The sequence below is a fragment of the Podarcis pityusensis genome, assembly GCF_964106645.2.
Source record: "Podarcis pityusensis genome assembly, chromosome: 6".
NCBI classification, from domain to species: domain Eukaryota; kingdom Metazoa; phylum Chordata; class Lepidosauria; order Squamata; family Lacertidae; genus Podarcis; species Podarcis pityusensis.
The window spans coordinates 8,825,905-8,851,671 of record NC_138030.1 but is presented as its reverse complement, the minus strand read 5'-3'; the positions used below and the strand labels follow the sequence as shown (position 1 = coordinate 8,851,671).

Below are 25,767 nucleotides of genomic sequence, written 5' to 3'. Positions count from 1 at the left end.
CCTAAGGCCCATGGGCCACAAGCGGGGGTTGCTTAACCAGCCCCCGAACCGAGCCACCCACTTGGCAAGTCCCTGTGAGCTGTGCTAAATCAGCGCGGCACAGGGACTCGCTTTCGTGGCACTGGAAATCACGTCTGCACAGACGCAGACGATGGAAATTGCGTCTGCGCAGGTGTAGACGCCGGAAATCGTGGGGTCGTGCGCAGTCTGGCCTATGGAGGGATCTCCGCTGGAGTGAACTGGCCCAGGCGAGGTAAACCTTGCCGTCCCCTGATCCAGGTGGTCCCAGTACCTCCTGTTTAAAGGAGCTGGAAAATGGGAAGTCATAGCAGATAGTACCAGACTACATGGCACAAGGAAGCTTTGTGTGTCCAAGAATAGTCAAGAGAGGAGATGCTAGATCTGATCCAGTGTTCAATTTCCAACTCTACGTCTGCTGGGCCTGAAAATTAGCTGGCACCAACAGATGGGTACATTTAGCCACAGTTAGTTACTGGGGTGGCGAAGTCATTAGGAATATTATTTCCATTGGAATCAGCAAGGATTTGGACCAGCTCATAAAAGTTATAAAGGTGCAAAATACCATTTTGTTAATAAATCTTGTGCCATCGCTGCGGAAAGCTGTGAGGTTATTGTGCCAATAGTTCACAGTATTGCCTCTTGTCTCCATTGTTAATGTGACATCATATGTGAACTGATGTTCTGTCACCCTCAATCATTTCAGGGGGGGAAACCACATGTGTTTTGGTTTTGGTTTTTGTAGCTGAAGAAGGAACTGTGCGTCCTGCATTGGTCAGAGTTGGTCCTCTCCGTTAAACAGCTAACATGCGCAATTGCTGACATTTCTTTATTTTTATAGCAAATTTAACGAAGGAAAGAAGCGAAAAGGCAAAAAATAAACCCCTGCTCCCAATAATAATACAAAAACCATCAATATATCTATCTCAGTTTAAACCTACAAGTCGATATATGGCACCCTAATGTCCTGACAGACAGCTGAACAATATTGACAATTATTAGACATATGTTCAAATGTAGCAAGGCCAGCAAGGTCCTCAGATGATCATTTAATAGATGGTGGGTGTTTGTCTTACTGGGCTCAAAGGATAAGTCGCTTTGGTCTTCCTGATAGGCAGTTATGGGCAGTCACAGTAGCATCACCTGTTGGATGAGAAACCTATTGAGGTTATTAATATTGCGCCTATGGAAGCTGTTGGATGAATACAAACGGACTCTTCTTTGAAATAAAAATTCTCCAGTCCAAAGATATGGTTCAAAAACTTTACTTGCAGAACTTTAACTCCAAACAACTTGAAACAATAAAAGTTACATTCAGATAGTTGCCTATTTCTTTACACTGATCCCAGCATAGGTATAAACCTTTTAGATTATTAGCATCTTGCATCCTGAGCTAAAAATTCAAAGCTATACAGTATCTCTCTTCAAACAGCCTCCGTTTAACCTGTGGCTGTTTTACTGGAGAGATTAGCATGTCCGTTCTCTTCAGCAGCTGGAAAACAAAGCATATGCATAGACTTATGGGATTCTCAGCTAAACCCCTTGTGACTGAACCAGCAGATACAGCCCCACTTAATGATTATCCTGTTAGGCTCTTTGCAGCTTCAGTGGAAATTTCCATGCCATGCTTCACAGTATACATGCAGGCACATTATAGAGTTATTTTCCATTTCAATGTGCATTAAACAATTATACTTAGCAAAACCGCCATGTGCAACTTAGTTCACTGCATCAGTTTTAACATTTCCTCACAGCCTCTTACGTCCGTGTAAGAACATCCATTCCCTTAGCAGGAAAAGGGCGAAATAGTTTGCTAATGTTTTAAAATTGCACGTTTTATGTTTGAATAAAGGGAAGGGAAAAGAGAGGAGAGAGTGGGTTTTCAAACAAGGTCTATTTTTTATGAATCTTCTATTTTTAAAATGTAATTTTGATCTCACTTTCAGGGCAAAGGACTTCCAGGGCCTCCGGTAAGCAAGACCAGCTTGGTACTATTTGCTGAAATCTAACCACACCAGAGCTCAATACTTACCTTTGCCTCCCTGAAAACTGCCTTCACAGCTCTCCGTTTTCAAACAATGCCTACATCAGTTTTAGATGGAAGATCTAGAAATGTTCCAAGGCATTTAAGACTTTGTATTTGTGGGGTAAAGGTAAAGGTAAAGGGACCCCTGACCCTTAGGTCCAGCCGTGGCCGACTTTGGGGTTGCGGCGCTCATCTCACTTTACTGGCTGAGGGAGCCGGCATACAGCTTCCAGGTCATGTGGCCAGCATGACTAAGCCGCTTCTGGTGAACCAGAGCAGTGCATGGAAACACCGTTTACCTTCCCGCCGGAGCGGTACCTATTTATCTACTTTCACTTTGACGTGCTTTCGAACTGCTAGGTTGGCAGGAGCAGGGACCAAGCAACGGGAGCTCACCCCGTCACGGGGATTCGAACCACCGACCTTCTGATCGGCAAGTCCTAGGCTCTGTGGCTTAACCCACAGCGCCACCCGCGTCCCTATTTGTGGGGCAGGTGAGGTAGACGATCTCCCCCATTATATAATCCCTGTCACCCCTATCCAAACCCCAGAAAGAGATTTTTTTGGAACAGATGCTGGCAACACTACAGGGACAGAACCCTGAAGTGAAAATATGTTGGCTGTTATCTGATTGCAATCCAGTTGTGCCATACAAAACAGCCCTATTTGCTAAAGCAGCTAAAAGTATTCATGCTAGCTATATAAAAGACAACGCTGTAGACAGTGCAGGCGATTCATTAATTTGACTTATTGTAAATGGATGTATATCTCTGGCTATATATATATTTAACAGGTTTTAATTGACTTGCTGGATCCGTAATTGACTTTGTAATGGCTTTTAGTCAAACGCAATAAATGATGGATTGGATTGCGAAGTAAGAACAGCTCCTTAGCAAGATGATTCAAATACCTTGGACGTTCAGAGCTCCTGTCTTATGATTCTGGCTCATATAACACGCTTTCTTTTGCAGGGACCTCCAGGCCCCAGTGGGCTCCCAGGTGGAAATGGATACCCAGGACCACCCGTGAGTTCCCCTTCCTTCTTAATTTCCCATGCCAGGATGCGCCCCAAAGGGACAAATCTCTTGCCTTTCAGCACTGCGTTTTTCAGGTGTTGCCACTGTATGTCCAAATGACCAGGTGGCGATATTTCCTTTATAAGCAATGCCTGCCAGCATAATGGCACCCTCTCAGAGCCAAGTGCTGAATCGATTCAAAATTTGGCTGTTGTGGCTGAGAAGGGAGCAGCTCTTGGAGCAGAGACAGACTTTGGTCATTTGGCACCCTGAGTGAGCACAACCTTTGTCCCCTTCCCCCCGGAAATATTTCTTATTTTCACAACAACTCTTTTTGGCACAGTGGCTTTTTATCAATCTTCTCCGTATGTAGTCATATAAATGTAAGTTGATCGTTATTGTTATTTTGTGCCCCCTCGGCTCGGCGGCCTGTACTGTGGAACCGCCCTAAACCCAGCACTGCTTGGAAAGAAACAGCTACACACACAAAAACAATTCATGGAGGTGGTTTGTGCAATTTTTGTTTTTGGTGAAAAGAATGCAGGGTTGCAGCATTAACCTTGCATGAAGCTTCCTTTGCGTGACGATGGCCCAGTGGGGAGCTGGGATGCCTTTGGGTACCCAAGGAATAAGCTGCCCTCCTATAACATAATTCCCCTTCTTTACAGCTAACCACCTTATTTATCGATAACTCAGCGGCGCTCAGAATGCCCTCAAGCAGAGTTCTCCAGGGAGGTGCCCATGGGCACACACATGCCCACATAGACCTTCCTCGGTGCTTGCCAGGTTCCCCACCATCCCACCTGGAAATGAGGCTTGAAAGAAGCTACCTTTGAAGGTGACCCAGAAACTGCAATTAATCCAGAATGCAGCAGCTAGACTGGTGACAGGGAGTGCTCATTGAGACCATATGACACTGGTCCTGAAAGACCTACATTGGCTCCCAGTAGGTTTCCGAGCACAATTCAAAGTGTTGCTGCTGACCTTTAAAGCCCTAAACAGCCTCAGTCCAGTATACCTGAAGGAGCGTCTCCACCTCTATCGTCCAACCCAGACACTGAGGTCCAGCTCCGAGGGCCTTCTGGCGGTTCCCTCCCTGCGAAAAGTGAGGTTGCAGGGAACCAGGCAGAGGGCCTTCTCGGTGGTGGCACCCACCCTGTGGAACGCCCTCCCATCAGATGTCAAGGAAATAAAGAACTATCTGACTTTTAGAAGACATCTGAAGGCAGCCCTGTTTAGGGGAAGTTTTTAATGTTTGATGTTTTATCTTGTTTTTCATAATCTGTTGGCACACAGCGGTTTCTCCAGTTTGCAAATATGCAAAAGCTGGCGATCCCTGCTTTAGGGACGGAGCATGGCACTTTGCCTATGAAATATGTTTTGTTTTGTGTCCCGCCCCTTCCCCCATCCTGTCCATTAACTCCCCTGCTCCTGGGGTCCTCTTCCACTCAGTGAGCTTGACTGTGCAAGACCCCCTGCTGCTAGTATCCTGTTCTCTTCTGTTTTTCTTCTGGCTCCCATGTGATCCTTTCCCAGCCAGGCTGGGCTTTCACCTCTACGGCATCCACCTCGTTTGGCCTCACATAACAATCACAGCAGGGAGATCAAACTGTTTGCCTGCCCAAATTGTTGTTGGGATTGGCTGTGCGAAGCTGCTGCACCAGAAAAGCCCGGAGAGACCGGGAGAGCAAATATTAAATCCCCGGCAACATTTCCACTGCAAGAGTGGCTTTGGAGCATCAGTGTGCTTGAGTAAACAGACACAGAATGGAGCGAGATCTTCATTCAGATAATCCAAATAGGGGGATGTGTGCAAAATATCACCAAGTAAAACATATCAGCGCAAGGATTTCTGATGGTGCAACAGGATTTCGCCCCCTCTCCACCCCCCTCCGCTAAATCTGTTATGGGGACTCCCCCCAACCCTCTGGAGCAGATTTGGGAAGCATGTGGGGTGAACACAGTGGGAGGAGGAGAAGGAATAAATTCCTGTTGTGCAAATAGAAATCCTTGTGCTGCTGGGATGCATTAGTTGGAGACTGCAAAAATGTCAGGGGGCATAGTGTGGATGAACATGCTAGCTCTCTCCCCTTTATCTCTTTGTCCATCACCTTCCAAACTGTGGAAGACATGTGGGGCGATTTTTATATCTGCGGAGACGCTCAGCAAATTTTGGAACCCCGGGGGACCCAGTCTGTGGCCTGCCACAAAGGGGAAGGTGACGAACATTGATGCCCTCCTCCTATTTTCCCCTATTTGGGAACCGCAAAATAAACTAGGCATATAATCTGGGCAGGGTGGGGGACAGTTACAATGTGAACAGGTGGTATAAATTCTACACCAGGAAAACAGACTATATAAGGAGTGTTTGCGCATTCATCATTGGCTGTGTAACCAATGGTTGAGATGTGCAAATCAGTCAAAGCCCAAAGACTTGTACATGCATACAGGCAGCCTGCACCTGTGTCCATGTATTGGGTTGTCTCCAATATTAGCCCTACTCGGAGTAGACCCATTGCAATCTATGGGCCCGACTAACCTAGGTGCGTTAATTTAAACAGATCTTATTTGGTAACTGCTGGCTTGTTTGAAACCCACCACAGTGCGCATTCTTTGAACTGTGTCATAAAATCATTGCTAATCCATTCCCCCAGGTTTTGCAGGACAAATCCTCTCCTCATTTTCAAGAATCAGAAACCTTTTTAAGATTTATTCAGTGCCATGGAAGCTACCCACAATATGCATGGTGATGGGATTTCATAAATTTGGGATGCCTTTATGTCTAACCTCCAATTCTTCAAAATCTTCTCCCAGATCTGCATTGGCTGAAGCTGGAAATCATTTCTCCCCAAAATATAAATAGGCTGTGCCTGCATTGAAACCTTCGCTATTTCTCATTCTGTTTAGGGACCAGCTGGACTTCCTGGTTTTGCTGGACCACCGGGACCCCCAGGACCACCAGTAAGTTTAGATTTTTTTTTCAGATCATGCTATTGCACTTGGGGAAAATTGCCGGCTCAGCTGCCCATCACTGTATCCTTTCGGGGGAATGCACAAAGGATGCCCGTTCTTTAGCAATAGCATTATGTTCAGGAAAGCAATAGCTTTCGCTGATGACAGCCGATGAAAAATCGTAATGCACTTCAATGCACATTAGTGCTGTTCAGTGAATACTAACGCAATAATGAAATGGAGACACAGACTGCCCAGTGCTTTGGGCGAGGTGAAAAAGTACCGTACCTTTCTGTGTATAAGACTAGGTTTTTTTCTTTAACAATTATGCTAAAAAGTGGGGGTCGTCTTATACATGGATAGTGCTAAGGGGGACGGATGTTTGATTGGTTCCTGCTGCGATTCGGCAATTATCAGCGGCTATTGGGTGTGTTATTGGTGGCTGCGGCAAGCGCTGGAGTTGATTGGCTGTCGCTGTGGCAATTTGGCAGGCGATTGGCAGCTTCTGTCGGTGAGGGGACAGACGATGTTATACATGGAAAAATGTGGCACTTATTTGAAAGGTCAAGCACCCCTCGTAGCATGTGACTTGTCTTTTGGAGCCATTATTTTTTCTTGCAGCGTAGTAAGATCTGGTGTGCTTAGACTGACTTAGATGAGTTGGCTATGGGCTGGATTGCATTAGCCTGCTGAGCAGGGCAGTGAGTAAAATGGCCCATTCCTGGAGATGTCTGACATGCCACGATGATACACCACCTTACTTATATGTTAGAATTCCTGCTCCATGGCTGCAGTCATGGGATTTTTGTCTTTCACATGACGGTGTATGTTTTGACTCCACAAAGTGGGACGTGACGGAGACAGGATGTTTGTGTTACTGTGTTCTGTGAAGTGGGGCTATTGTCCTCTGTTCTTCCTCTTTGCTGTCTGATGCTAGAGAGAGAGGGAGCCAAGTTGTAGTGCTCTGTGTGTCTTTATATGTGAATAAAATAGATTAGCCGAAATGCTGAGTTGCTGAGGTTTGTTACGCAAGCTGCGAAGACTCTGCAGATCCGTAAGTGTGCCGATGTCTGTTGGCAGTCCTGTTTAGGGAAGCCTTTAATGTTTAATAGGTTATTGTATTTTAGTGTTTTGTTGGAGTGGCTGGGGGGACCCAGCCAGATGGGCGGGGTATAAATAAATTATTATTATTATTATTATTATTATTATTATTATTATTGGCATCGGTCACTGTGATGTTCGGGCAGAAGAAAGCTTTTGAAGCTCCCGAACAATCGACCAGGAGGGAGAGAACATGCCAGTCGGGCATGTGTCTCTGTCTGGGTCCTACTCGAGAGTAGGACGAGCTCCTGACAACTTATACCCCATTTGGATTACTATTACTCACTCTAAGTGGGGCTTCCTTCGGAAAACGTTTGGAAATTTCGGTGGGTCGAAGCTGCAGTGGCCAGTTCTCTGGTTACAGGGAGAACAGAAACACTTGGTTAGCTACAGCTGCACTGACTTCGAGTCTGGTCACAATTCGGAGACATGGTTATGACCTACAAAGCCCTTATAGCTTGGGTCCAAGCTCTCTGAAGGAATGTGTCTCCCTCTATGAGCCTGCCCAGGCTTTGAGATCTTCTGAGGACGCCATTCTCTCAGTCCTGCCACCCCCATGGTAGGGCTGAGTGATGTATCAATATGCTGTATTGTCCAAAAGCGGTTTGAAGAAGAGTTTGGATTTGATATCCCGCTTTATCACTACCCGAAGGAGTCTCAAAGTGGCTCACATTCTCCTTTCCCTTCCTCCCCCACAACAAACACTCTGTGAGGTGAGTGGGGCTGAGAGACTTCAGAGAAGTGTGATTGGCACAAGGTCACCCAGCAGCTGCATGTGGAGGAGCGGGGAAGCGAACCCGGTTCACCAGACTACGAGTCCACCGCTCTTAACCACTACACCACACTGGCTCTCAATCCATATGGTGATATTGGTTTCATAATTTTTGACCTGGCAATATATCACGAATCGTGTGTGCGTGTGTGCTATGCAAAAATCACAATGTGGGGAAAACCATGAAGCCAGCCATCGCCTCTATCAAGCTCCGTCCTTATTTCAGACATTGTGATATATCGGTATATTGTGATGTTTAGCTGGTGATACATCACAATGTTGAAAACCATATATCGCTTGGTCCTATTCCACAGGTACGTTTGGTGAGGACCTGAGGCAGGGCCTTCTTGGTGGCTGCTCCAAGATTGTGGAAATCTAGATGGGAGGCAGTTCTTTCACTGGCAGTTTTGTTCAGACAGGCCTTTGGCCATCAACTGGCTGTTGTGAAAGTCTTCTGGGGTTGGGTGTTTTATATTGTTTCCTTTCCATCATTTTTAGGGGTTTCAGTGTTTTATAATAATAATAATAATAATAATAATAATAATAATAATAATAATAATATAATTAATAATGTTATTTTTCATTTGTGCTGAGAGCCATCTTGGGTCCCGACGGGGAGAAAGGCAGGATATAAATAAATAAAATGCTGTTTTGATTATTTCCAGCTCTTGAATCTTCCAAATAAAAATTCAAAAAATTACGACTTGTTCAGAGCTGATTAGACACTCAAATGGGACACAATAAAAGCGACTTGCAGCCTGTCTGAATTCAGATATATTCTTTGTTAACCTTGGCATGTGTTGGCGACATATTTAAAACCCCACACTCTTTGTTGCAGGGTATTCCTGGAGTTATGCCCGACGGCAACGGAGACCTTCAGGTACTGTTTTCTTTTACACACCTATCAAACTGTTTGAGTTATTTTCCAACTGCACAAATGCTTAAGCTGTGTATTTCTTTTAGTGTGACAGAACTTACACTCTGGAACTCCCTGCCTTTTGACACCAGGCAGGTGCATTCACTGTACTCTTTTTGGCGCCTGCTAAAGAAGATTTTTGTGTAGACAATCCTTTGACTGTTTTAAAGAGCTGTCTTTACTGGTTTTTACTGGTAATTCTGTTTTATTTTCTTTGGAAATGGCTTTCAGGATGGTTTTGTTTGTCTGTTTGTTACAATCCCTAATTGTAAAAAAAAATAAGAATTACAATCGAGTGGTGCCAACTTTTAAATGCCTGCAGAAAACTTTTCTGTTTCTCCAAGCAGGCAATTAAGAGTCATTGTGCTTTTATTGAGTGGGGTTTTTTTTACCTTATTTTAACTGTTGTAAACAGCTTTGACAAATACTTGTGATGTAAAGGTAAAGGGACCCCTGACCATTAGGTCCAGTCGTGACCGACTCTGGGGTTGCGGCGCTCATCTCGCTTTACTGGCCGAGGGAGCCGGCGTACAACTTCCGGGTCATGTGGCCAGCATGACTAAGCCGCTTCTGGCGAACTAGAGCAGCGCACGGAAACGCTGTTTACCTTCCCGCCGGAGCAGTACCTATTTATCTACTTGCACTTTGACGTGCTTTTGAACTGCTAGGTGGACAGGAGCTGGGACCGAACAACAGAAGCTCACCCCGTCACGGGGATTCAAACCGTCAACCTTCTGATCGGCAAGTCCTAGGCTCTGTGGTTTAACCCAACCGCATCCAGTACTTGTGATGTAGTGGCATATAAATAAATTCCCTGGTGGTGAGCACTGGTTCTGCCCAACTGGTGCCGACGGCTTCATCAAATCACGAGCATCTTCTTCCTCTTCGTTTAAATCATCGCTTTTGTTCATGCCGTTGAAATAGGAATGGTCAAATTTGGTCCGAAGTTGACAATAGCACCTTGTTTCCGTGGGCAGGGCAGCTGTTTGTTCTGTGGGCTTTGAGCACGCACAAGAAAGTCTTGATTCTTTGCGTTGAAACAAATATGACATTAACGCGAGTCGGCAAAGCAACATTTCAGCGCTCCCCATCTGTTGTTATGACAGTTCCCTTCGTTTTCTAATTGGAGTCCTCAAGGAGAAGCTAATAATTTCCTTGAACCGCCTTATTGGAAAACCTTTTTAGAGGTTGGATGGGAAATGACAGCGTTACCCTCCCTCCTTTTCCATTTTCAAAAGAGCATCCTATAGAAGCTAATAGAAAATTATAACCTTGCTGTGAAATGACATTATTATTATTTTTTTTGAAGGGGTGAAATACCAAGGAAAATATCTTGCTTTAAGTCCCGTGGATTTGTAAAGAAACTACCATTAACATCTCTCTCCCATTTTCCATTGACTCTGAACTAAGATAAGTTGAGGCTGAAGAAGACCATGGCTGGGGGCAAGAGGGGGAGGGGAAAGGACTTTACTTTTTGAGGTATTCCAGGAAGCAAGGCTTCACCAACCTGGTGCCCTCCAGATGTGTTGAACTGCAGCTGGCAGGGGCTGATGGGAGTTGTAGTCCAACACATTTGAAGGACACCAGGCTGGCCAAAGCTGCCCCAAGCTACTGTTCTTAGAAGCCATAGTGAGTTAAAGGTAAAGGGACCCCTGACCATTAGGTCCAGTCGTGACCGACTCTGGGGTTGTGACGCTCATCTCGCTTTATTGGCCGAGGGAGCCGGCGTACAGCTTCCGGGTCATGTGGCCAGCATGACAAAGCCGCTTCTGGAGAACCAGAGCAGCGCACGGAAACGCCGTTTACCTTCCCGCCAGAACAGTACCTATTTATCTACTTGCACTTTGACGTGCTTTCAAACTGCTAGGTGGGCAGGAGCTGGGACCGAGCAACAGGAGCTCACCCCATCACGAGGATTCGAACCACCGACCTTCTGATCAGCAAGTCCTAGGCTCTGTGGTTTAACCCACAGCGCCACCCGCAACCCATCATAGTGAGTTAGGGTAGGATTTAATAATAATCTATTATTATTACAGTGGTACCACTGGTTGCAAACGGGATCCGTTCCGGAGGCCCGTTCGCAAGATGAAAAGAGCGCAACCTGCAGCGGCGCATCTGCACACACATGGGTTGCGATTTGCCGCTTCTGCGCATGTGCGTGACGTCATTTTGCATGTCTGCGCATGCGCAAGTGGCGAAACCCAGAAGTAACCCTTTCTGGTACTTCCGGGTCGCCACAGGACGTATCCTGAAAGAACGTAACATGAAGCAAACGTAACATGAGGTATGACTGTATTACAGAACTGCATTCCCTGGTGTTTCCCAGGAAGAGCAAATCCCTGTTGCTCAGAAACAGCCACAACAGTGGTTCCTCGCAGGAAACCTCTGCCTTGACCCATTTTACAGCTAAAGGCGTGGCACAGCCTTTCTCCTGCTTTTGTACAGTTCCTTACACTTTATTTGTCCATTGTATTTCTTTTTTTAAAAAAACACACATTTAATTTCACTCAGTAGAAAAACGGAGACAGTGGGTTGTAACCAGTGCTAGTCCTACTTCAAGTAAACCCATTGCTATTAATGAAAAGAACTTAGGCTGATTAATTTCAGTGGGTTTACTCTGAGTAAACCTTAGTTGGATGTAACATCCCCACATTGTGCAAAACTGCTATTTGATGCATTGTGACTCTTGTAACAAAGAAATGCAGACTTGTTGTTGTTTTATTTAAAAAACAAACAAATTGCTGAAATGTTGTAATAAGCAATCGGCTTAACCAGTTTCACCAAATCCTGAATTTCCCTTAACCACCAGCAATCTAGAGTTGAATATTGTCCATGAAACACAGTAACAGAAATTTCCAGGCTTGTTAATATCGCTGCCTTCTCCCCTCGTGGATTAATTATTTTTGTTCTGGTTGAATCTGGTTGTGTGTTATATTTATATTATATTTCCCATTTGTTTTGAGTACAGTGTCCAGCTGTCTGTCCACCTGGCCCTCCAGGACCACCAGGGATACCAGGATTCAAGGTAAGGAATGCTCTTTGGTGAACTTAGAGTAGCCATTGCCTGACGTAATGAAGAGAGAAACGCAGGCTGCATAACCCATCTGCAGCCCAGATAAGTAGGTTTCCTAGATACAGAATCATGCATGCTCATCTTCAACACGCTGCTTGCAATCTAGATGGATTCTAGATCCTGTTGTCTATAAGGGTGGGTGATGTAACAACCCACATTTGAAAACCCTCCCCTTAATTTGGTTATCCACACTTTCCCCTCCCAGAAGGTGAATGTAGAAGCAAGTGCCAATAGTGATCTTAGCGTATGCCCACCCACAACATCATTAAGGAGGTGGGGATATCTCTAGGACCAAGTCTATCCATGGCAGGTGGTGAGACGATGCAGTATCAATCTGCAATGAGCTTTGATCTCTGGAATTAAACTAGTTTGTGGAAAAGTGCTCTTGAGGGGTATAAAATATTCAACAGGTCCAAACTGAATCAGGATTGTAGAGTTGGAAAGGACCCTGATGATCATCTAGTCCAGAGGTTCTCAACCTGTGGGTCCCCAGATGTTGTTGGACTACAACTCCCATCATTCCCAGCCAGCATGACCAGTGGTCAGGGATGATGGGAGTTGTAGTCCAACAACATCTGGGACCCATAGGTTGAGAACCACTGATCTAGTCGCTCAGGGGTCTCAGCTGAAGCATCCATGACAGATGGCCACCAGACCTGGGTAGGAGAAACGCAAGATCTCAGGTGCATTGAATGTACAATGCAATGTTTTGTTTGTGTAGTCCCACTAGTGCAATGGACCTTTAACCCTCTCCAGTGCTTTTTTCTGGGGTAATGCAGGGGTACGCATACCCCTAAACATTTTGTGAATCTTTGTACTTTTGTCCATTTACTGTACAGTGGTACCTCGGGTTACAAACACCACGGGTTACAAACACTTCGGGTGACAGATTCTGCTAACCCAGAAGTAGTACCTCGGGTTAAGAACTTTACCTCAGGATGAGAACAGAAATCATGTGCCGGCGGCACAGCAGCAGCGGGAGGCCCCATTACCCAAAGTGGTACCTCAGGTTAAGAACAGTTTCCAGTTAAGAGCGGACCTCCGAAACAAATTAAGTTCGCAACCAGAGGTACCACTGTCTTTATCTCCCCCCGATATGAACTATAAAATGGTGATTTTCTTGAGTCAAAATAAGAGTACCCCTAAACATTTATTTTGGGGGGAAAGGAAAAAAGCACTGCCCCTCTCTCCTCTCCACCAAATCTGCTCTGGGAGGGTCAGGAGAGCCCTAAGATCAGCACACAGTAGGAGGAGATGGGATATTGTTTTGTCTAGCAAGCAAAAATGATGAAATGATCACCTTAGTGTGACATTGAATTCCACCCTGTGGATTCTCCTTGTGTGGAGGTTTTGAGAAAAAGGCGGGGCAAGCTTTTGTTGAGAAAGGGCCATAGCTCAGTGGCAGAGCATCTGTTTCACATGCAGAAGATCCCAGATAGAATTCCTGGCGTCTCCAGATTTGGAATGTATGAAGCCCTGGAGAGTCTGTGCTAGTCTGTGTGTAGACCACACCCAGGTAAAGGTAAAGGTAAAGGGACCCCTGACCATTAGGTCCAGTCGTGGCCGACTCTGGGGTTGTGGCGCTCATCTCGCTTTATTGGCCGAGGGAGCTGGCGTACAGCTTCCGGGTCATGTGGCCAGCATGACTAAGCCGCTTCTGGCGAACCAGAGCAGCGCACAGAAACGCTGTTTACCTTCCCTCCCGAGAGGTACCTTTCGAACTGCTAGGTTGGCAGGAGCAGGGACCGAGCAACGGGAGCTCACCCCGTCGCGGGGATTTGAACCGCCGACCTTCTGATCGGCAATTCCTAGGCTCTGGGGTTTAACCCACAGCGCCACCCGCGTCCCACTAACACCCAGGTAAAGGGACCCAATTATCTGTTTCCAAAGCACTGGGCTCGTCTCCCCCCCCCATGGGTTTGTACAGACTATATCTGTGCAGAAATGATTAATTTACTAATTTAAATTATACATGAATTGCATGTAACCATAAATTTCTAAGAGGTTTAGAACAGAACGAAATGGGAAAATGAACATCAGAGTATCTCGTAAGCAAAATGCTCCAGAAATACTTGCCGAAAAATAAAAATGTTTTCATGGGGTGCTGAGATGTCATGGACTGGCTGGACACAGAGGGATGGAGGAAGGCACCATCTGGGGAACCCCCAAGGGACGAATGCCCAAAGGTTGGGGATTGGTGGTAGGACAGTGATGAATGGTCAGAGGGAGAAGAGGGAGCAGACTGGGAGGAGGAGGGGTTGGAAGCTGAAGAGGTAACAGGGCTTAGTGAGCTGGGAGAGTCTGTGGCAGAAAGAAGTCCAGAAGCAAAGGCGGAAGCAGGAGAGGAGGGAGGCCACCAGGCAGAGATGAGTCAGGCTGGTGAAGAAGCCAGGGAGTCTCCCCCTCCTGCTGCAACAAGCTCCCCTCCTCCCTGGTCTCCCAGGACCAGGAGAGGTATGAAGAGGGAGAAGCAGAAACAGCCACACCAGCATAGTCTAATATTGCTTGGGAAGGACCCAGAGGAGGAGGAGACTTACATGAGACTTACAGAGGAGGAGGAGACACAACATGTATATGCTCACTATTACTCTGAGGAGACTTAGGCAGTTATAGTAAGGTTACCAGACGTCCCCGTTTCTCGGGGACAGACCCCGGATTTACAAATCAGTCCCCTGACAAAATTCATTGAAGTTGAAAAGTGTCCCTGGATTCATTGAAAAAAATCTGGTAACTTTAAGCTATGGGAAGGTAGGGGCCTTCAGCCCCACAACTGCCTCATAGAGGCAAGACTTACTGAGAAGAGTTGATGTGCTCATTAGGCCTGGCACCCTTGAAGAGGCCTTGTTCGTTCTAATAAAGAGTTAATTTTATTGCGGGTTGCGGTGGGTGCGGGCTCTCCTGGGAGAGACGCGGTGGCTTGGGCACCCGCAGGCTCCACGCTGCCCAAACAGTCCACCCACTGCCTCCCTCCCAGCTGTAGGGCAGCTGAGTGGGAGGAGGCAGGCAGACTCCGGAGGCCCTACGGTGCACCCTGCCCCTATGGGCGGCTTGTCCCGCCCTCACTCTGCCCCTATGGGCGGCTAGCCCCGCCCCTGGTCGTGCCGCCCCAGGTGGCTGAGCAGCTTCCTCCCCCACTGCTTAGTCTGTGTGATTTATTGCTGGCTGGTTTCCTGACACAACATGTATATACAGTGGTACCTTGGGTTACATACGCTTCAGGTTACATACGCTTCAGGTTACAGACTCTGCTAACCCAGAAATAGTGCTTCAGGTTAAGAACTTTGCTTCAGGTTGAGAACAGAAATCGTGCTCCTGCGGCGCGGCGGCAGCAGGAGTCCCCATTAGTTAAAGTGGTGCTTCAGGTTAAGAACAGTTTCAGGTTAAGTACAGACCTCCGGAACGACTTAAGTACTTAACCCGAGGTACCACTGTACTCACTATTACTCCTTGAAATGTTTCTCAGTGAATATGCTGAATACAGTTTTCCAAAAGCTGTGTGTGCACCTTTTTGACCCAAATAAACTACATGTCTACAGTAATAGGATACTGATTACTCTGGTTTTATTTTTAGGGGCATACGGGTTATAAAGGCGAGCCTGGAGAAGTAGGCAAAGATGGCGAGAAGGTAACACAAACACACCTTTTTTCTTAAGCGTCAGTTTTGTTCCCAGCAAAAGCTTCAAGGAAATTGAGCTGTTGATCAGCCAGAATAGACTGGAATCAACAGTGTTGTAAGGAGTAGGCTTAAGGGATGGGAGATGAATGAATTAAGAAAATAAATTGCTGTTTTATATCAGGTTCCATGCCCAGCCTTGGATGTTAGGCATTGTTGCATTTTTCTATGCAGAGTGTTCAGTCAAGGGCCGGATCTACACAGCTATAAAAAAGAAAACCACTATGAAAAGAAACGCTATAAAAGCTCATAATGGAAATTATTGTTGACTTCAGATTTATGCTCTATAGCGCCATCTGGTGTGACATTTTTGTAACACATTTATAATGTTATAATTGATGAGTGTAGCTGAGTCCAAGAAGAGGAGAGGGTAGAGAACGTAGGAATCCCAGGGCAGTTGAAATATTCATCCCTGAAATACACACTTCAACAACATTCAGCTAGTTAATGCCAAATTATAAAAATGATGAGTCAGTGTAGGCAGATTTTTGGAGGACAAGGCTGCCAGTGCTATTATCCCCCCATTCAGGAGTTAGAAGCCCAAAGCATGAGCTGTACTGAGTAACACTGTGCGGGCTGAGTACGGATACGAGAGAAATTAAATCTACTTTGCATTTAAAGGTTAACCTACTTAATTTGCACTTTCTTGAAAGAGTAATTATGTGCACCGAAACATCGCCACCTTTTGACGTTAGCACTTCGCCACATTTTACAATGTGGTTCTGCAGCTGATCAATGTGTCCAAATGATGCATGCGAATTTTGCATTTCTGTAAAGCGTGCGTGTAAATGCTTATATCAATGCAAGCAGCACATGAAAGTGTATTACATGTTCCAGAAACGTGTCTATTAGGCAAAATTGCGCACAAACCTGAAAACTGAAATGCTGATGAATTTTCATGAGGACTTTTAATAATAGTAATAATAATACTAATAATAAATGCAAAGTGATTTGGAAATGTGGAGAATGGAAAATGAAAAACCGAAAGAAACTTAAATGGAAAGATCAGTCCGTCTCTAGTAAACTTTCTGGGGAGTGAGTATATTACAGGTCGTTGGATGACTGGTTTTGTTCCTAAAATATACTCCTGTCCAGTAATGAGGCCACTGTTTGGGTTGCAAGATAATTTCTACAGCAATCCAGATGTTGGCAAGGGTTAAATCATGGGTAGGCAAACTAAGGCCCAGGGGCCGGATCCAGCCCAATCACCTTCTAAATCCAGCCCGCGGATGGTCTGGGAACCAGTGTGTTTTTACATGAGCAGAATGTGTCCTTTTCTTTAAAATGCATCTCTAGGTTATTTGTGGGGCATAGGAATTTGTTCATTGCCCCCCCCCCTTCAAAATATAGTCAGGCCCCCTACAAGGTCCGAGGGACAGTGGACCGGCCCCCTGCTGGAAAAAATTGCAGACCCCTGGGTTTGATGGAGGTTTGAGCCAAGGTGCTATTTGGGACACATGATTCCACCATGTTAAGGTTAAGGCACAATTGGGGTGGGTGGTAATTGTATTGGGGGGGGAGAGCGCAGAGTACTTCAGTATCCCAAAACAGCGGTGGGGAAACTTCCTTAGAATCCCTCCCCTGGTTGTCTCCCGTTCCATAGAAATGGTGGGATACAGGAGCAAAGTCGGAGTGTGTTTCTTGGGAAAGAGAGGAATTGCAAGGAAGGGAAGTGTGTGGCAGCGGAAAGGCCACTGTGTTTTGTTTTGTTTTGTTTTGTTTTAAATAATCTTTATTAGTTTTTCAATTAGATACTCCACATAAACATATTGTATTACATTTTACATTTATACTTGCTCTTCAGAGCTGACTTCCCTCCTTCCTTCTTCTGGTTTTTTATATCACATATAATTTTATCACATTATTTTCTTCCATTTTGTATATTGTTATTCATTTTCCATGTTTGTCCATAGTATATCCATAAACAAATAAGTCCTCATGTTTATACAATTCTTGTTGTCTGCCTGTGTTCATTTACAACTACTGTTCGTTATATTAGTTTCCTTATACATTTTGCTTCTTATTATTTTCATTATCCATCACTTTTCTTAATCTTTCCCGTTATGAGGTTTATTTCCAATTCTACTGGTTTCACTATTTCATCTTATCTTTCCTATATACAACATAAATTTTCCCCATTTTTTTTGAAATGTTTCCTTGCCCTGTTGTTGAATTTTCCCTGTTAATTTTGGCTATTTCTGCATATTCCATTACCTTCTGTCGCCATTCAGGCCACTGTGTTTTAGGTGTGAGAAGGTCCCTGTTTGGATGCTTGCTCCCATAGGAAGCTGTGATGGCCGTCGACTTGAATGGATTAGACAGTTTCATTGAGGAGAGCTCACAATGCTGACCAGCCATGATGGCAGTTCTCCTTTTCCACAGTCGAAGGGAGCAATGCTTGCAAAAACCTGTTGCTGGAAACCACAGGAGGTGTTTTTGTAGGCCTTGTCAACACACCTTGCATCATTTAATCCTTGTTCTCTTCTTCCAGGGTTCACCAGGGCCCCCAGGTCCTGCGGGACCCCCAGGAACTGTTGGCTTGCAGGTAAAATAGGCCACCGTTTTTATTTATTTTTAAAATATTTTTTATTCGTTTTCAATTAAAAACCTTCCAATTAATGACAAATCAATTCCAATCATAACGAATCATTAAACCAAAAATAGTAAAAGGTAAAGGGACCTCTGACCATTAGGTCCAGTCGTGACCTACTCTGGGGTTGCGGCGCTCATCTCGCTCTATAGGCCGAGGGAGCCAGCGTTTACCTTTCCGCCAGAGTGGTACCTATTTATCTACTTGCACTTTGACGTGCTTTCGTTGGCAGGAACAGGGACCAAGCAATGGGAGCTCACCCCATCGCGGGGATTCGAACCGCTGACCTTCTGATCAGCAAGTCCTAGGCTCTGTGGTTTAACCAAAATACAGCCAATTAAACATTCCAATTTTTTTTTTTAAATCAAAAGGGGACTTCCCACGTTGTGGATATCGAGAGATGTCCTTCATTTGTTTTCTGCTTTTCTTCCTTGTTGTTTTCCACTTTCATAGTTCCGATCTTAACCGCCCTTATCTTCTTTATCAGCCACTGGTGTATGACTTACTTAACAAAGTCCATATATCTGTTATCCTTCAAGGGGCAAAAATTTTATTCCATGTTGTTTTCCATTAGTTGTTTTTAAGACACAGTCCTCTGGGTAGTCCCGCCTTTCACTCCACCATCTCTTTTTTACTCCAAATTCTCTGGGCATAGTTCTGCCCATAGTACTCCCCAACTCAAAAAAGAGAGCCCCAGACTCCGATCTCTGTCTTTTCCCACCAAACAATGCCTTGGCCAGCATGCCACTTCCAGAATTTCATTTAATCCTGAATTTTCTAAATAAATCAACAGATACTTTTCTTTCCTAGGGACCACGAGGGTTAAGAGGTCTGATTGGCCCCGTGGGGCCTGTTGGAGACAGGGTAAGTCCAGCTTCCTTTCCTCTTGACTCTTCTCAGACCCTTGCACCAAAGACGGCTGTTCTCAAATCCAGCGCTTCTGTGTAACGTGTGAGTAAGAATGGAAATTGATGTTGTTTGACATTGATTGACGTTGGAGAGAAATTGAGATGAGAAACAAGATTAAGGGTACATATTGAAATAGGAATGTCTTAGATAAAATGTAAAGAAATATACAATAATAAGAGTACATTCATTTGTAAAAAAAAGAATATACGAGATTGGCAGGAAGTCTGTAGTGTTGGTTCAAATATTATTTTGAAATGGCTTTATGTCTTTGTTTTTTCTTTGTCTTTTTTCTTTCTTTAGCTACATAAATTTGGTATATAAACTTTGTATACATGTTGGAAAATATATTATAATATGCTCTGTAATATGATAATGTATACATATGTGACATAAGAACGTTAATTTAAAAAAAAGCAAAAAAAGAGAGTGGAAATTGACAATGAGAAAGGTTCCCCTACTTCAGACCTTTCCTTGGCCTCAGATGCAACTAGGCCACCTTTGGCAAGCAGTTTCCTCTCAGTCTTCGCAGAATACTGGATTACCTTGCAGGAGGGGTGGCGAACCTCAAGATCATGAGGCAAAGGCAATCCCCCAGGATGGTCTGTTTGGCTCTTGGTTCCCTCACCAGGCTGTGCCTCTCGCCATGCCCACCTCAAGGGTTCCCTTTGCCTGGAATTGGTTCATCCTTGATCGGGGATAACTGTCATTGAAAGTCTACTCAGTATTGATCCAGAGTAGATTCTAATGTATAGTTAGCAGAGTGAAAACCTAAACAGGTTGCAGGGTTCCCCAAAAATAGACCTGAGGCAATTAATATTTCATCCAGCAGAGCTTTACTGCTACTGAAGGCAAATGAGCATAATGGTCACAAATCGAATACATTCAGGATTGCCACTGCCCATAAGAAATCCAGTTGCCGCAGACTTTATAAACATAAAGGTAAAGGTTTTGTTAGGTCCAGTTGCGGACGACTCTGGGGTTCTAGCGAACATCTCGCTCTATAGGCCAAGGGAGCCGGCGTTTGTCCGCAGACAGCTTCCGGGTCATGTGGCCAGCATGACTAAGCCGCTTCTGGCGAACCAGAGCAGTGCATGGAAATGCCGTTTACCTTCCCGCCTGAGTGGTACCTATTTATCTACTTGCACTTTGATGTGCTTTCCAACTGCTAGGTTGGCGGGAGCAGGGACCGAGCAACGGGAGCTCACCCCATCACGGGGATTTGAACCGCCGATCTTCTGATCGGCAAGCCCTAGGCTCTGTGGTTTAGACCACAGCGCCACCCACGTCCCTCAATAATAACCTTAGAACTTAACTTATAAGACTAAACCTTAACACTAAACATACTATGTACAGAACACCACACTAGAACAAAAGAGAGACGGAAAGAGAAAGTGAGTGAAACCCCTACTATTATCTCTACCTTGCAGAAGAGATAACAGAACCAGTTTAAACCATCTGTACTCAGCTTCTTTGAAGGAATAACTCCAAAAATCACAAACTTTCTGCTTGTTTCTTTCACACAGAGAAGCTTCCAGAACCCTCTTGAATCAATTAGAATAGGAAATATCTGTACACATCAGATCAATACTTTCTGCACTAAGAAATGCAAACTGGCAATAACACCTCTTTTTGTTTGTGGGTGGGTGTTGGAAGCTGCTGCCGAAGGTCAGAGAATGCATGAAAAGTTCTGTGTGCTTTCTTGTCCTTTTTCACAGCAATTTGCTTATTAAGGATAAGTCTCTCTTCTAGGCAAAGGTCTGACCAAGTTCATTTCTTGTTTTCAGGGAACAATTGGTTTCAGAGGACCTCCCGGTCTTCCGGGCCCCCCAGGAAAAGCGGTATGTGCCTCTTTTTATATTGCTAGGTTTCTCCAGTGGGCATTTCCAGATATATCAAGGCCTATTTCTCTTCATTTTTTTACTATCAGCTGTGTACCTAGGGTTGCTCAGGAATTCTAAACAAAGAAACTTGTGCAGCTTGGAAACCAGTGGTTAAAATAAGTGCAGTTTTGAAAAATTCAGCCCACCGCCATGATTCAAGATGGTGTGCCATTGCATCCAAACTGTTATGTACTGAGTTGAATAGGATCCAAAATGCAGCAGTCTGATTGGTCCTAGAACAATAGGATTCAGAATGCAGCAGTCTGATTGGTTTAGAACAATAGGACCCAGAATTCAGCAGTCTGATTGGTCCACAGGAGGCACCCAATCCAGCTCCAGGTGGAAGTGAATCTGCAATCTGATTGGCCTACAGGAGAATCCCGGAATTAGCCAATCATGTGGGGCCCATTGTGTAAATAATGTATATAAAGCAGACCTTCTGGGGGAACTTCCATTCCTTCTCATCACTATGAGCTGAATAAAGAGCATGAAAGCTACTCTCGACTTTGAGTATATTTCACAAACGTAGATGAAAACCTGCTCCTTGATCTCAGGAACCGTCGTGCAGAGTTTGGTTACAATATCTTAAAAGCTGCGCAGAGGACAGACAAGCAACTTTCTGAAATACGGAGTAGATTTTGGTTGTTTTTTTACAGGACAATGCCCTCTCTAGGCAGCATTGAGAACTTTGCAATTCTAGCGAGCAAACATCCAGAAAAGGGAAAACTGCAAGAAAAGGGGAATCGAAAGAAAAACTCAGCAGAGAAAGCAACAAATAATGCTGCTCTATTTGGGACACCCCTATTTTGGCTTAATAAATCAAGATATGATCATGACTTCTGCCTGTGCACATAAGCCCCTTTGCTCTTCTCTGACTACGGTGCTGAAGTCTCCAATTAGCCATCATTTCCAGGTTCCTGCAAACTCAGAAAATGTGGTTTCCAGTTTCAGAATAAGCCAAGATCCTAAAAATACTTCAAAATGTGGTTTAGGGAACCTGGCTTCTTCCAAAGCTGGTAACCATAGTTTCCTGGTTTGGCTGAAATGTGAAACTATGTTTAATTGGAGAGATCTTGCATTTTCTGCCTATTATTAAGCCAATATATGGTCACCTGAAAATGACCTTCAAATTTGAGCAAGAATGGGTAGTGAACCTAAACCATACACTATTCAGACAGAAAGATAAATTCAGCTTCATCATACAACTTGAATAAATTTAGCTTTACCGGTTCTTTATTTTTGCTAAATGAAAGGAATGGGGGAGAAAAGTTTTGAAAACCACACCTGCTAGTGGAACAGGAATGAATGAAAATATGACACTTTTTGGGGGAAATGATTTAATAGAGCATATGGGGAGGTAAAGGGGTAAAGGGGACCCCTGACCATTAGGTCCAGTCGTGACTGACTCTGGGGTTGCGGCGCTCATCTCGCTTTATTGGCCGAGGGAGCCGGCGTACAGCTTCCGGGTCATGTGGCCAGCATGACCAAGCCACTTCTGACGAACCAGAGCAGCGCACGGAAATGCCGTTTACCTTCCCGCCAGAGCGGTACCTATTTATCTACTTGCACTTTGATGTGCTTTCGAACTGCTAGGTTGGCAGGAGCAGGGACTAAGCAACGGGAGCTCACCCTGTCGCGGGGATTCGAACCACTGATCTTCTGATTGGCAAGTCCTAGGCTCTGTGGTTTAACCCACAGTGCCACCCCCGTCCCAGAGCATATGGGAGCTGGAGCCAAATCTCTCCGTGGTTGGAATAGCAGAGCATCAATGGGACTTAAATTTCAGTGGTTCTACTCTTAAGCATGAAAATCGGGGTCCACTCCATAATATTCCTTTTTAAAAATGCATGTAGCCAAAAAATGCTGCAGATAAATTGCATTTGGCACATAAAATAAATCAAAAAAAATTAAAAAACGTGAGTATATATGTTTTAAACTAGCACAAGATTCAAAATGGGATCCTGAAAAAGACATTTTCTATGATAAATTCTTTTAAGATACTTTTTACATAAGTGGGGGTCACAGGGGTTTGTCACCAGTTCGAGACGGGACAAGTAGCAATGAAACAAAAGGATGCAAAATCTTGAAAGACCAGGGAGTATAGAAATTCCTGTCTCTCCTTGAATAGACACATATTTGCTTGCAGATACGTCTTTCTCCCCAGACTTCATGTTTCCAGAGCATATCAGTTGGCTTTCACACAACTTAATAGTAGTGCATGCTTTGGTTATCTCCTGCTTGGACTACTGCAATTCGCTCTACGTGGGACTACCTTTGAAGGTGACCTGGAAACTACAACTAATCCAGAATGCGGCAGCTAGACTGGTGACTGGGAGTGGCCACCGAGACCACACAACACCAGTCTTGAAAGACCTAGACTGGCTCCCAGTACGTTTCCGAGCACAATTCAGAGTGTTGGTGCTGACCTTTAAAGCCCTAAACGGCCTCGGTCCAGTATACCTGAAAGAGCGTCTCCACCTCCATCGTTCTGTCCGGACACTGAGGTCCAGCTCTGAGGGCCTTCTGGTGGTTCCCTCACTGCAAGAAGCCAAGTTACAGGGAACCAGGAAGAGGGCCTTCTCGGTAGTTGCACGCGCCCTGTGGAACGCCCTCCCACCAGATGTCAAAGAGAACAACAACTACCAAACTTTTAGAAGACATCTGAAGGCAGCCCTGTTTAGGGAAGCTTTTAATGTTTGATGTATTACTGTATTTTAATATTTGGTTGGAAGCCGCCCAGAGTGGCTGGGGAAGCCCAGCCAGATGGGTGGGGTATAAATAATAAATTATTATTATTATTTGAAAATGACCCGGGCCATTGCAAAATAGAATGACAAAAGGCTTTTTCTGCTTTTTCATTTCAGGGGCCTCGTGGAGATCGGGGTCCTCAGGGGTTCCGGGGACCCAAAGGCGATACTGTAAGTACATTTCTATTTTTTACTATACTTACTAATATCACCATCATCATTATCTATATTATTTCTATGTATGTGTTATTTTACTTAACGTTACCTTTTTTTCCATTAAGAGTTTTGTTCCACTGCCTATATTTGAAAGGTGCTGGAGCGCAGAGAGAACTAGGACGACAAGAAATGTGAAAATGTCAAAGGAACAATTACTAAGAGAAAAGGTTGTTGTGTCTGATGGAGAATGACACAGCCTTTAAGGCTCCACTGCATTCTCTAAGTTTTGCTAGTGCTGTAAGGAAGACTTCTGAAGGAAGATTCCTTTCAGCATTCACCCCTCTCTTTGTTTTATTTATTTATTTTAGCTTTCGTTTATTGAATTTATATACCGCCCTATACCCGGAGGTCTCAGGGCGGTTCACAGAAAAGATCACAATATATAAAATCAAAATAAGAACAATAACCCAGTAACATCTCCCCTCAAAAAAGAGCCACATTTTTAAAGGGCATAGGATGTACAGGTGAAACTCGGAAAATTAGAATATTGTGGGAAAGTTCATTTATTTCAGTAATTCAACTTAAAAGGTGAAACTAATATATGAGATAGACTCATGACATTCAGAGCGAGATATGTCAAGCCTTTTTTTGTTATAATTGTGATGTTTATGGAATACAGCTGATGAAAACCCCATAACACCTTCCATAACACCTCGGCAGTGCCACAGGCTGATAGCATCCATGCCACGCCGCATTGAGGCAGTAATTGATGCAAAAGGGGCCCAAACCAAGTACTGAGTACATGTGCATGCTTCTACTTCTCAGAGGTCCAATATTGCTCTATTTGCAGTCCTTGTTTTGCTGATTTCATTTAATATTCTAATTTTCTGAGATTGTTAATTTGGGGGTTTCATCAGCTGTACACCATAAACATCACAATTTAACAAATAAAGGCTTGACATATCTCGCTTTGCATGTCATGAGTCTATCTCATATATTAGTTTCACCTTTTAAGTTGAATTACTGAAATAAATGAACTTTTCCACAATATTCTAATTTTCCGAGTTTCACCTGTAAATTGGATCAACCAAAGGCCTGGTTAAAGAGGAACGTTTTTGCCTGGCGCCTAAAGGTGTATAATGAAGGCGCCAGGCGAACTTCTCTGGGGAGAGCATTCCACAGACGGGGAGCCACTGCAGAGAAGGCCCCGTTCTTGTGTTGCCACCCTCTGGACCTCTCGAGGAGGAGGCACATGAAGAAGGGCATCAGAAGATGATCTCAGGGCCCGGGTAGGTTCATATGTTTTGATGATACTTCATTGGCCACAAGTAATGCTTGTTAAGAGTTTTTTTGCTCTCTGCTCCTAGGGCAGACCAGGACCCAAAGGAACTCCAGGAACTGCTGGACCCTTAGGAGAACCTGTAAGTCTTGCTGTCGTCATTAACATGAAGCTATTTTTGGTGCTAAGTTCATAGCAAGGGAACGTGCGTGCTCTGTTTGGTAGAGATATGGTGACCCTGAAGCTCAAGATATTACCATATTTTTCGCACCATAGGACGCACCGGCCCATAGGACGCATCAAGTTTTTTGGGGGGAAAATAAAGGAAAAAAAATTATTTCCCCCCCAGGCGCTTGTGGGGCCGGCAGCGGGGAGAAGCGCTCTTCTCCCCGCCGCCCACCTTCAGATCAGGTCCGGGGACAGCAGGAAGACGCGCTGCGTCTCCCAGCTGTCCCCGGAGCTTGCGGGGCAGGCAGCGGGGAGAAGCGCTCTTCTCCCCACCGCCCGCCTTCAGATCAGGTCTGGGGACAGCGGGGAGATGCGCTGCGCCTCCCAGCTGTCCCCGGAGCTTGCGGGGAAGGCAGCGGGGAGAAGCGCTCTTCTCCCTGCCGCCCGCCTTGAGATCAGGTCCGGGGACAGCGGGGAGACGCGCTGCGCCT

General features: G+C 44.9%; 1 protein-coding gene across 2 annotated transcripts in view; it reads left to right on the top strand.

Moving 5' to 3' along the window:
• The window catches only part of COL9A3 (collagen type IX alpha 3 chain), a 70,091-nt gene that overhangs the window by 21,688 nt on the left and 22,636 nt on the right, over window positions 1-25,767 (top strand). For both annotated transcript variants that reach the window (XM_081011203.1, XM_081011202.1), the window contains exons 8-18: window positions 1,965-1,988; window positions 3,016-3,069; window positions 5,968-6,021; window positions 8,724-8,765; window positions 11,770-11,826; window positions 15,446-15,499; window positions 18,039-18,092; window positions 18,948-19,001; window positions 20,831-20,884; window positions 23,791-23,844; window positions 25,197-25,250. In XM_081011203.1, the coding sequence (XP_080867329.1) occupies window positions 1,965-1,988; window positions 3,016-3,069; window positions 5,968-6,021; window positions 8,724-8,765; window positions 11,770-11,826; window positions 15,446-15,499; window positions 18,039-18,092; window positions 18,948-19,001; window positions 20,831-20,884; window positions 23,791-23,844; window positions 25,197-25,250 (555 nt within the window). The remainder of the gene's footprint in view (window positions 1-1,964; window positions 1,989-3,015; window positions 3,070-5,967; window positions 6,022-8,723; window positions 8,766-11,769; window positions 11,827-15,445; window positions 15,500-18,038; window positions 18,093-18,947; window positions 19,002-20,830; window positions 20,885-23,790; window positions 23,845-25,196; window positions 25,251-25,767) is intronic.